The sequence below is a fragment of the Rhinolophus ferrumequinum genome, chromosome 23 (assembly GCF_004115265.2).
Source record: "Rhinolophus ferrumequinum isolate MPI-CBG mRhiFer1 chromosome 23, mRhiFer1_v1.p, whole genome shotgun sequence".
NCBI classification, from domain to species: domain Eukaryota; kingdom Metazoa; phylum Chordata; class Mammalia; order Chiroptera; family Rhinolophidae; genus Rhinolophus; species Rhinolophus ferrumequinum.
This window is the reverse complement of record NC_046306.1, coordinates 24,509,033-24,521,557: the sequence shown is the minus strand read 5'-3', so window position 1 is coordinate 24,521,557 and position 12,525 is coordinate 24,509,033. Positions and strand designations below refer to the sequence as shown.

Genomic DNA, 12,525 nt, shown 5'->3' with positions numbered 1-12,525 from the left:
GGTTTACTGGGTGGTTCTTAATTCAAAGGAAAACATGAAGAGACTAAGGTATGATATAAAGATGGCTAGGACTCTGGGCAAATCCCTGAACCCCTCTGAGCCCGAGTATTGCAATCTGCCAAATGAGAACGACACCTGCCCCACACGTTACTGAGTTCAGGCCCAGGCATGAAATACATTTGCCGAGTAGAAGACACTTGGAGGGCATCACATCCTGACCATCACTGACGTCATCATCCCAGCAGACCTCATCCAAGTCCTAGGAAGTCACTGATTTCAGTAAGTCCCAGGGCTGTAAGCCACAGAATCAAGTTCTCAACTATCAGGCAAAAGATGAAATGGATCAGAAAATGAGAGTGAGTGATCATACATCACATTTCTCAGGCTGTTACAGCTAAAACACATGTTCTAGCCACACCAGGCCACTCTTTTTTTCTTTTTTTGAGTGATCTCTCTACCTTAAAAGCACCCCCTCCACCCTCAAATCTCTGCAGGTGCATCTGAATGCGCACCTTAGGGCGCAACTTGAATGCCAACCTAGTAACACTTGCCTGATGTCCCAGGTAACTTCCCTCTTCTGAGCGGCCAAGGCCCTAGTCTTATAATTTGCCAAGGTGACTGTGAATTGGAGAAGGGAAAATGGTCGAACTTTAAGGGATTACCAAAGACTGGTTCTGAAATGACACTGATTCCTGGAGACCCAAAATGTCCCTGTGGTTTGCAAGTCAGAGTAGGGGCTTCCGGAGGTCGGGTGATCAATGGCCTTTTAGCTCAGGTCCATCACACAGTGGGCCCCGTGGGTACCCGAAGCCAGCCTGTGGTTATTTCCCCAGTTTCAGAATGTATAATTGGAACAGACAAATGCAGCCACTAGTAGAATATCCAAATAAAACTTAGAGTTTTTTGAACGGATAGAAACAAACTTGACTTAAGTTTAATAATTCCCTTGTCTGGCATAATCTGATAGTTCTATAAGATTAATGAGTTAAAAATTTCGCTTCCAAGAGGAGGATTCTTCTAAGAGTGAGAGTGTTATTTGGAGTGGTAACGATTTTAGATAAACTGGCCTCTAAGAGCCCCACTGGGTCCCAGGCACTACTTTAAAGGCTCATTATGTGAGCTGTGTCACCTCGCTAGACACTGTTTAGAGGCAGGAAACGAGAGAAAGGCTAAGCCACTGGCCCAAGACCACTGCCAAGTCCTTCCACCAGACAATACTCCAGCCAAGTCATCCCACTAGACAGCTCCCCGGCTACAGGGGGCTAAGAGATGCACTTTTGATTAAAGAAAGGCAGGCTCACCTTCAGGATGGTTTTATCACCATCCCCACCCCCCAAGCCCATTAGCCAGGACCATGAAATAAACTCTGTATTCCAAAACATATCCTGTCACAGTTCACGGGGAGACAGAGAAAACGGAAAAATCAAGCAGGTGTCTCACAGTAATGAGATTTATTACTCATGGGAATAAGAAGAGTTAAAGTCGCCCCAAAATGAGGGCCTGCTCTATCCAGAAACTTGAGGCCAGCATGCGCGGCATAAGGGTAAGTCAGTATGAGAGGCAGAAAGGCAGGCAGGCACCTTCTGGAAAGGTCCAAAATACTAAGGGTTTTATACGTCTATTCCCAGATCTCCTCCATAAGCCAGGTTTTCATGTTCTAGTCAACTCCACTGGAACACTTCCTGAGAACACCGTGCTTGTCAGACATCAGCCATGAGATGAGTTAAGAAGTGGTGGGTCTCTGCCCTTGCATTATAAAGGTTAGCAGTAGTTCGAGTAGAATGACTACAGCTAGGAGAACGAGGACCAAGGCGCAGCTCTGCGGGGGTCGGTAGGGAAAGGCACTGAGGACATGACAAAGGCAGGCCGAGAATCAGTGCTGCTGGCGTGGCCCTTGCCTGGGCCTCCCAGGATGAAGACAGTGAGCGCACAGCACAGCAGGGTGTGACCTTGCAGCAAGGAACCCAAGTAATCTGGGATAATAATCACAGAAGAGGTGCAGTAGGAGATGGGCACAAAGGAGGCTGCAGATAAAGAAGCTGGAGTCGGTCATGAGAAGTGGTGTCTGGCAGACAAAAAGGATGTGAACTTCAACTCTGAGAAATGGGAAGTAACTGAAAGTTCTTGATCTATTTTAGAAATACATACTCCTTACTGACTCTAAGAGTCATCGATTTTAAGACATACATTTAAGTAACACCTACAGGCTGCTGACACCAACACGGTATGTGATTGACTAAGCTGCGTTCTGACTCCAGAGATGTTAACATGTGAGGATGGGACAAACAGCATGTCTGAGAATTGATGAAATAAGTTCCCTCTGTAGACATGAGGAGTTGGAGATGGAAAACTGACTAGTGGCCCAGAGATTCACCAGGAGGTTTTGAAAGCCAAAGAAGTGAGGGCTGGCAAGGGAGGGGCGAAAAGGGGATGGGAGAAAGAGATCTGGGAGGTTGAGAATCAACAGTACTTGGTAACTTAACACCGGTCAAGTATGATGAACGGGAAGAGTTCAGAGAGTACTCTAGCCCGCCCTTTCTTCTTAGTCCAAAACCTGTCATGTGGATGATCATTACACCCCTTTCACAAGTGAGGAAATTGAGGCGCATAAAGGATTCAATAACTGGCCTGTGTCCTCACAGCTGGTTAGGGCAGGACCCAGTCTCCACAGCCTGTATTCCTAACTTGGAGGCTCCACTGTTGCCTCTTCACGCCAGCGGCGGAACTGAACATCGCGATGTTTTATCTCCCCTGTGACCCGAGCTCCCCGCTAAGTGCACGCCTATGTGTGACATGCCCCCAGTGACGTTAATGTTCAGCAGTCCCTCATGCTGCCAGTTCAACCACATGACATGCAGGTTGATTTTGCAGTAAAAGACTAATTGTGATGGTGACTTAAATATGCTGAGATGATAACTCAGCAATGTGTATCACAGATTTTAAAAATGCTCAATCCATTTGATATAAAAATCACAATTTAGTCTAAGAGAAGAGTACTCAAAAGACAAGAGTACCTAAAAAACAAAACAAAAAGCCCCCTATCACCAACAGCAACAAAAAAGACACACCAAGCACCAAAAACGCCCAGAACTGGTATTTCATACATTTCACTTTTTCATACAGAAAAAGGGAAGAGCTGGAAACAACGTCATTGTCTAACAGTTAACAGTTCATTATAGTATTGCCACTGGTTGACTGCTTTAAAGGATCATGTTATACTTCAACAAAATTTACTGAAATAAAAAAACCCAAAAATGCATCCTACGAAAGTTTAATGTGAAGAAAAAAAAAAAAAGAAAAAGAAATTATAGTGTTGAAGAAAAAGGATTAGAAAGGAATCTAGAACAGTGACACTGGAACCCGCTGACCACGCCACCTCTGTTTTGGATTAGTTAAGAGCTGTACACATTAATCCACTGTAATGAAGTGGTTCATCTGGAGATCAGCCCTGAGAAGCTGCTGACGGCCCCATCCAGGACGTCTTCCCAAGGAAAGAACGCATGCAGACCAGGTCTGGTCCCAGTCTCAATGGCCTTGGGTGAAGTCACTATAAGAGGCTGGGTCCAGTGTCAACACTGCAGGGTGGAGTCACAGTACTTCCTAAGGTTAGTCACAGTCATTGTGCAGTAGAGAACTGATCCCTTACGGTGGCTGCCGGGCAACACACAGGGTCCTACAGAGGCCAATTATGACCCAGCAGGCCTAGCAGGAAGGACAAGGAACCAGCCAGGCCTGGGGTCACTGCCATCCTCACTCCTCCACCTACACGGCTATGTGACCCTAGGAAAATCTTCTGAATCTGCTTCATTTTCCATAAATTGGGAAGAGACACCTACCTCACTGGGCTGTCTGTAAGACTTAACTGTGACATAGGAAGCATCTTGCACGGTCACGGTACCTGGACACCTGAGCAGACAACTACTGAGTGTTAATTATGTTAACCTGTCTGGACACCCCTGGTAGCCCTCCGATATGGTCATAAGGCGGCAGCATATCAAGAACATGGAAATCGGCAAGCGTGTCTGGATGTAAATCTAGAGCCTGACCCCCCACTGGTGTGGTACTGGACAAATTACTCATCTTGATGGATCTTGATTTTCTCATGTGTAAGACCAGGTTAGAAAAACACAAAGTGGAGAGGATTAAATGAGAATGAATAAGAAAATACTATGAAAGGCTAGCTATTAGTACTTGAACATTACAAGGATCTTGTTAAAATGCAGCTTCCAACAGCCAGGCTGAGCGGGGAGTAACCCATGGCAGGCCCGGCTTGTGTCTGTCTCCACATGCAACAGGCCTTGCCACACACCCAGGCCTTACCTCTGGCCAAAATCGCTTCTGATTTACCCTTAGTAAGTTAAGGGAGGGAACTCCCCTAACTCAATCCACATTCCTGGCAGCTGTTCCCCCTACAGCACCTCACAGGCTGCAGTGAAGTAACATCTGTCGTGCTGTAGCCATCTTCTCCATTAGATTGGGTGCCCACAGTGGAATGAAACCAAGTTTCTGGGCTCCCCACAGTGCACCTCTCACATAGCAGGCACTCAGTAATTGGATGGAATAAATCAAGATGAAAATTGTGAGCTGGAGAGGCTTTAAGGAGAGAAATAGGGGAAGTTCTAGTATAGGGCATGCAGAATATGTAAATTAAAGACGAGGTAAGCATTCAAAATTTGAGTCACTAAAGCAGGACTCCTGGTCCTAAGGGTGCCAAAGGCCAAATTGGAGTTGAAAATTAACTGACATTAGGAAGCTGAGCTTTCCTTGAGAGTTTACACACTATAAAAAGCCCTACCCAATGCAACCCCAATTAAGCAAAGCTCTCAATTAAGTCAGGGTTGCTTCTATCTCCTGGGGCTGGTATCTAAAATCCCGAATGCACACAGAAGGGAGGCAGTCAGTGGGTAGCAGGAGACAAGTCTGCGAGGTTGTCCCAAGACATTCAAGAGTAGACCAGAAAGGAGGTGAAGGGTCCCTGGCAGCTGAGACGTAACGGGAAGGCACCAAGAGCAATCAGCAGTGCCACAAACACCTACTATACATTAAAAATAAAGAGTAGCCATGTTAGTTTCTGTGTAAAATGATTATACCCATTTAACAACCCGGAAAAACAGAACCACTCAGAACTGAAGCCACCTGAGCCGAGAGGGCAGCACATACACAGGGTGTCAGACTCCATGCAGGGTGCCTGGGTTTGGATCCTGACTTGGTTATCTGCTTAGCTGTTTTACACGGGGCAATTTCATTAACCTCAGTGCCTCAGTTGTCTTACCTGTAAGATGGGGATAATCACAGTACCGACTTCCAAAGGGGATTCTGAGGACTGGATCAGTTAGTAGGTATAAAGCCTTTAGAACAGACCTGGCACATTGCGATCAGTAAGTTTCCAGCTCTTAGTAACAGGATGAAACTGAGACTAAGACCTCCTGACTCCAAGTCAATACCAGTGTTCTACTGTATCCTATTAATTTCCAGGGCCTCCAATGCCTCCTTTTACCTATGTCACTGTCACAGTAGCCAAAGAACACCATTCAGCTCTCTGCTTTTACCAGGGGGATCTCTAAACTTTGAGGCCTCAAGCTACAGCAGAGAAGGCAGAGTTGCTTTCTAGAGGCCTGGCAGGGGTGGCCCAGAGCTGAGCCTAAGGTTTCCCCAGGTACTCAACAGGCTGGGGGCAGTTCGCAGGCCAACAACCAACCCACCGCTAAGAGCCTGGTCTCTCTCCCCATAGTTCCTCCAGCTCAGCTTACTAAAGTCTACTCCCTTCCCTGCTTCCTCGTGCCTCTTACACTCCCAGAGAGAACCTCTACCATTTTCTAGGATACCCACTACTCACTCGTGACCTTGCTCTGTGGTCGCTTGGGCATGTGTCTTCCATATGCCGCATGGAGGAAACTGTGCAGCCTCTTCTATTACAGTGCTGGCTCAGTCAGCACTGGGCATCGGTGCAGACAAAACTACCCACCAAGGGCTTCAGATTCCCGTGCACGGCAAGCCACCTAAAGGTATCTTGAGGACAGCAAGCATCACATAATTGGTAACGCAGAGCTCGTGCTTATCCCAAGTTGGGATAAGCGAGGCTCCCAGCGTTTCCAAACTTCTAATTACTCGGTTTCATGAGCCTTGAGAGTTTGTCCTTTTTTTTCCTTCTCTTTTTTGTCCTCAGGATCGGTGTGTGCTTTAGAGAGAACACCAGAACTTCTGAGTTTAACAATGAGCTCAGGCTTGCCTGCTGTCTTCTAAGTGGCAGTAATCTTGAACTTATTAATAGTTTTAGGTGCATTCAGGACAGGGGTGTTTAGCAATGGAAACAAGGAGGGAAGGAGGGAAGAGCAAACTGTTGATGACTTAACTCCTTTCTGTGAAAAGTATTTAAAAGTTAAACAGACACCAGACCATCAACCAAATAATTTACAGGACTGCTGATCTGGTTTTAAAAAGTCCGGGAGGCTGGTTTGAATGCTGCCACTAACTCCTTTGGGGGCAAGTCCTGTCTGTCCCTTTTCTGGGCTTCAGTTTCCTTCCCAGCGAAACAGAAGGCCAGATCGGACATCTAAGACCGCTATAGACACTCTGAAGCTTCTGTTCTCTACATAATGCTCTGAGTAGGACTTGTTTTGTCTGTGTCCAGAAAGAAAGGACAGAGACAGAAGTCTATTAAACGAGGTTGGAGAAGATCAGGAACTGCATTAAGAACTTTCCCTTTTCTTTTGGATGTTTAATTACTCATACATCAAATAATTTGTTAAGACTATAAAAATGCCTTTGCGCATTCACTAGAGTTGATATTGATAGGGGGAAAAAACCAAAACTGTCCTCTACTTGGCCCAGCTGCGAAGTAAATTATTCCGCCTTCTCTCCTCTACCTATCCACATGGTCCTAGGCTCCCTTCTTTCAAGCCCACCTTCTCTGCCAACTTCTGGCTAATTTCTGATTTTCACTCTTGTTAATTCTGTATAACACTCTCTACAAAGCCCTTGTTAATGAGCCAACTGGCCTTTTCCTCCTGTGACCTTGATTAGCATTTACGTTTTCTACAAGTCCTCAAACTTTTCAAATTAAGTTCCTTTGAGGCAAAGAGTGTTTCTTCCCCCTGCAAATAACTCTACAAGGATTCAGTGAAAGTACAGGCCATACCTCATTTTATCACACTTCACAGGTGTTTCAGGTTTTTTTGTTTTTGTTTGTTTTTTACCAACTGAGAGCAAGACCCTCCACCAGCAAAAAGATGACGACTGGCTTTGTTATGGTGGTCTGGAAACAATCCTGCAGTATCTCCGAGGTATGCCTTTATGTACATAGATTTGGTTCCATTGAGACTTGAAGGCAAATTAACACTTTCTGGTCTGTTTCAAAATTATTCTAAGTTGCAGAAGATGGGGGAAAGGTGACAGCGAAGGATATTCTATTTCATCATAGAGCTGCACCAGATTATCTCTAAGATTCCTTCCAGCTCTAACATTTCTGAAAATCACAGTATGTTGTAAACCCAGGTGCCCCAGGGCAGATTAAGACTGCTAAACAGCCAGGAAAATGGAGTAATTTGGGTCTTTGTTCTCCACTTTACCAGCAAAATAAACCCCAAATGCCTATTTACTGCTTCCTAAATCAATACTTGTAAATTTCAATGTTTCATAAGCCAAGGAAATGGCTTTATTCTTACTGCTCTATCTCTGAGCCCAGAATATTACCTGACCCGTAACAGAGGCTCAAATCTTCAAGACTCCAAACTACTGAAAAAGACATATTAAGTATGCAGCCTAAAGCGAAATGTTTCATTTCTCTAGGACTGTTTCAGTTCACAAAGGGAGAAAGAATACCAGTGTTTCTGTCAGCCTGGCATTCCTGACAACACAGGAAACGTGTTCCATGGTCCAACAAGTTCGGGAAATTTGAACAAGAAAATTGTGCATCTCAAAGCGGATGATGGTAGGGATTCAAAATATAGCCTGAACTTATTGAGACACTGAATTCCTACTTATCTGGAACACTTACTGTCACTCCCAGGCTGCACAGCAACCCTGTGACACACGTACCCTTATCTTAGGGAGAAAGGAATGGTCCCCACAGGTTTGAAACAACTTGTCCCATGTCTCATGCAGTCAGTTCAGACAAGCCATGACTGAAAGTGAGTCTAACCCCAAAGCCCATGATATTAACCATGATGCTATGCTGCCACTATTTACTGTGGTGTGGAGTTGTGACAAATTCTACAGGTGAGGGAAGTCTGAACAGTACAGTTGACCGTTGAACAACGGCTTGAACTGCTCGGGTCCACTTATACACTGGTTGTTTCCAATAAATAACTGTAAATGTATTTGTTACTTCCTTATGATTTTTTAAATAGCGTTTTCTTTTCTCTAGCTTACTTTATTGCAAGAATACAGTAAGTAATACAAATAACACACAAAATATGTGTTAATTGGCTGTTTATGTTACCATAAGGCTTCTGGTCAACAGTAGGCCACTAGTAGTTAAGTTTTTGGGGAGTCAAAAGTTATACAAGAATTATCAATGGGGCAGGGGCAGTGGCGCCCCAACCCATGCATTGTTCAAAGGTTAACTGTATTTATGCAGTGAGAGGAAGCAAAGACTTTCAAACCCAGTCTAAAGTTTCAAGCCTGGTATCAATGAACTGAAGAGTAGAAGGAGATAGTTTGGCAAATTCCCATATCCCAAGGCAGTCGTGTGATACTGAAGTCTAGACCATTCATCAACCATAGTGGGGAAGACAGTCTGGAAATGAAATGAAGACCCTGTAAATTACAGGTGAGCTAAAAGCATCTACTCGAAAGCCTAATCTTTAGTTTCTCCATTTATAGAAAGGTGAGGATTTGCTTTTAGAATTATCTAAAGTCACTTCTGTATTACATCTAGGACAGAGTTGGGACTCAGTTTCTCAGATCCTTCTAGCCCAGTGGCCCTCTCCTCTCTGAACAAATCCATGGCTCTGTAGTATGAACAAGATATGTGAGTACTGAGCACTCAGGATGAACACGCTTCCTAACTGCAGAGAAAAAACGGGAAACTAGGATTAGCCCTCCCAAGGACTACAAAGCCCCCTTGCCTCACTGAGTCCAGTCTTCCTATAAATAAAACCACTTCCAAGCCAGCCTCAGAGAGTTGAGGAAAAGATTAAGAAGGCAAAAAAGGATCAGAAAGATGTTAGAGGTAGTTATGTGACAGGGTTATGATTCTGCAGGCCCCCAGGGACTTAGCCAGAAAAACGACAGTTTGCTTGACTGCCCTGGGAAGAAGGGCTGGGGTCTCAGAGGAAAAGAAAAAGTAAGAAGTGCAAGTTTGGGGGGGTGGAGTTGGGTGGGTGTTGGGATATTTGGTACCCGACAGGGAGGGGGTGTGGGTGGGTCCAGTCAAGTCGCTTCTTTTTGTTAGCTTTGGGAGGGAAAGGAGAGACAGTGGGGGGGGCTTGAAGTTCTTCTACCAATTCTGAACCCAACCCCCTTCACTCCCAAACCGATTAAAAGTACTCAACGTTTCGTAATAATGGCTCACACGTATTGTGCACTTATTAAGACAACGATTAGCACTTCATGAGCGCTAGTTATGAAACTACCAGCTAATCTGTGTCCCACGAACTGATCCCGAGTCCTGAGCTGAGAGGTGGAGCCGAATGCCTGGGCCCTGGAAAGGAGGGTGTGTCTGGGCCCAGGGTGACAGCACCGGGGCCTAAGGTGCCCGAGGTCAGTTTGGGCCGAGCCGTCCACCGCAGTGGGTCCAGGCCCTGCGCAGGGGCCGGGGTCCCCTGTGCTCCTACCTTTGAGCGAGGTCTCCACCAGGCGCAGGTAAAGCTGCGAGCTCTTGTTACCGTGGCTCATGCGCTGGGCTAGCCCGTTGCGCTGCAGGACGCACTCCTCAAACTGCACCACGTTCTGGTGGCGCCGCTTGAGGCTGGTCAGGGCCCAGAATTCGGCCAGCGCCAGCTCCACGTTTTCCGGGGCGTCGCAGCGGATCTTTTTGACCGCCACCCTGGCCCCGCTGCGCCCGGCCACTGCCTCGTAAACCACGCCGTAGCTGCCGCGCCCGATCTCCGCCAACAGGCTGTAGCGCGGCCGCGCCAGGTAGGCCTCGCCCGGGGCCTCGGCCGCCACCGGATCCATGGCCTGGGCCGCTGCCGCCGGCCTCAGCTTCGCGCTGGGCGCCCGCGGCACTGGGCTTCGCCTTTTCCGCTCGGGGCTTTGTGTACCTCTGCGGGCGCCGTCCTCCTTCCCCGTTTCCATGGCTGCGGGCGGTGGGGGGAGCAGCAACGGCGCTGCCCGGCGCCCCCCTGCCTCATCCCTCCGTCCGGCCCCAGGACGCGGAGGAGCGGGAGCTTGGATTGTGACCTGCGGGTTAAAGAATCGGTTAAACGACCAGGCCGAGGCGGGGAGGCAAGGAGCGCAGGCCGCAAAGCGCCCCACCTCCTCCTCCTCCAGCCGCCACGGCCCCTTTAAGACAGAAGCCACCGCTGCTCGGAGAACTAGGGAGAGGAGGGGAAAGCGGGAAAGACGAAACCACAGGCAGTGGCTCAGAGGGGAAACCGGAAAGCAAAGCCAAAAAAAACCCCCTTCTCAGTTAATTTATCGTGTAGGAATAGGAAAAACAAGGACCAGCAGTCTTCATGGTTTATTAAAATCGCCTTAAGAAGCAATTCGGCCTGTGGAAATCTTTTTTCCTGCCTGCCCCCTTGAGGGATTCTCCCTCCCCGCGTCCCGCCGTGTGTTCTCCAGGGTGTAAACAGTCCATTGAATTAAGCCCGAGCGGAGCCTAGCGGACTGACCCAAGTGCTAGAGGGCGGCGGGTGGAGGGGGTAGGCTTAAAAGTTCGGCGTCCCTGAGCGCGCCAAATCCAGGAAACAGTAGCCCTCCCCAAGCTCCCGAGGCGGTGGGGGTAGCTCTAGTTTCAGCGCTTACTTTTATTCTGCCGACTGCGCCCTTACCTGGCGGGCGCCCCTCCACTTCCGGGCGGCTCGTTTCCCCCCCGGAGCCTTAGGCTGGGGATGGTCGGCTCCCGGCCAAGGCCTCCTTCGGTATTGAGGAGCGCCAGAGGCAGTGGCCTGCGACGGGCGTGCGCCGGAGTCTGCTGCTGCGGCCGTAGTAGCAGCGCAGCGCGCGGGGGAGAACCCGGAGTCCAGGTTCCCGCGGCTCTCCACGTGTTCGCGCCAGCTGATCCTTTTACATAACCTCTTTATATAAGCCGCACCTCCCGCGGGCACTCGGGCCAGCGGGGGCTCCTGGTGGCCCATTCCTTCGGAGGCCGGTCGAGTACCTAGCTGCCCCCGTCCTGCCACAGCCACCGAGCAGCCGCAGCTGGGGCCCAATCACAATTGAGAACACCCAACCTACAAAAAGTAGGCGCCAAATTCCCGCGATCCGCTGCGGCCTCTGGGTCTCCGCAGCTGCCTGCACGCCCCAATCTCCTATCTCCTTGCCAGTGCTGCGTGAAGAGGAACTGCACGCAGTGGGCGCCTAATAAATACTGATTGGTTGATTGGATTGGTCGGTTTGATTGATTCAAAGCTCGTTCCTGGGACCCGCCCGGACTGGGTTGGAATCCCAGCCTGCCTCCAATTAGCCCCTTGATCTTGGGTAAATCGTTGCTCCCATCAGAGCCTCATTTTCCTTTTCTGCAAAGGGGTAGATTGAGCCTTACCTCCTAGGGTTGCATGGGTTTTTGAATATTTTATTCACTGCCTTGTACCCCAATGCCTTGAAGATGCCCAATATTTGTTAACTGAATCTACAGATACTTAATTGAATTCTTAAAAGGTGCTAGGCATCCTTCTAAGTCGCCTGGGAAAGAACAATGCACAAGACAGTCTCTACCTTAGTTGAGTTTCTGTGCCATTAGAAAGGACAAATCCTCTCGTCACCTTGAGCAAGTTAATTAACTTTCTTGTGTCTGTTCCTCATCTGTAAATTGGGAAGAACAGTAGTTGGAGGACTCACTGAGTTTATACAATTAAAGCACTTAGGACAAGACAGGGCTTTGCACACAATAAATGTTAGGTATTATTATTAAATATATACACAGCATAACTTTTGACAACAAGTGTGATGAAAAAGAGTGAGCTAAAGGGTTCCTGGAGGTTGGGGACAGGCCACTTCTAATAGTGTGGTCATTGAAAAATTAACTATTTTTTAATACGTAAAATTTCAAATTTTCATATAAATTGCAAGAATAGTAAACAATTTCCTATACTTTTCAACCAGAATAACAAATTATATTTTGCTATATTTTCATTATCATATTCTTTCTTGTGTGCATCTGTGTGTCTGTGTGTACAAAACATGTATTTTGTTTTTTCCTAAATCATTTTAGTGTTTCAGACATTTTGTCCCTTTATCACCATATACTTCTGTGTCTATTTCCTAAGAACAAGGACATTCTCATGCATAATCTCAGTACAAGTATCAAAATCAGGAATTTTCACAATGATATCATTCTTTTATTTAATACACCTTCCATATTTAAATTTGTTAATTGTCCCAATAATGTCCTTTATAGCTATTTCCAAGGATCCCATC

The 12,525-nt window shown here is 47.2% G+C and overlaps 1 protein-coding gene across 1 annotated transcript in view; it reads right to left on the bottom strand.

The window, feature by feature from the left end:
• The window catches only part of STK35 (serine/threonine kinase 35), a 42,477-nt gene extending 31,121 nt beyond the window's left edge, over window positions 1-11,356 (bottom strand). Inside the window, exons 1-2 of the mRNA XM_033094797.1 lie at window positions 10,938-11,356; window positions 9,777-10,344 (exon numbers count right to left, since the gene is read on the bottom strand). Coding sequence (XP_032950688.1) covers window positions 9,777-10,344; window positions 10,938-11,243 — 874 coding nt within the window. The 5' untranslated portion in view covers window positions 11,244-11,356. The remainder of the gene's footprint in view (window positions 1-9,776; window positions 10,345-10,937) is intronic.
• Between the last annotated feature and the right edge of the window lie 1,169 nt (window positions 11,357-12,525).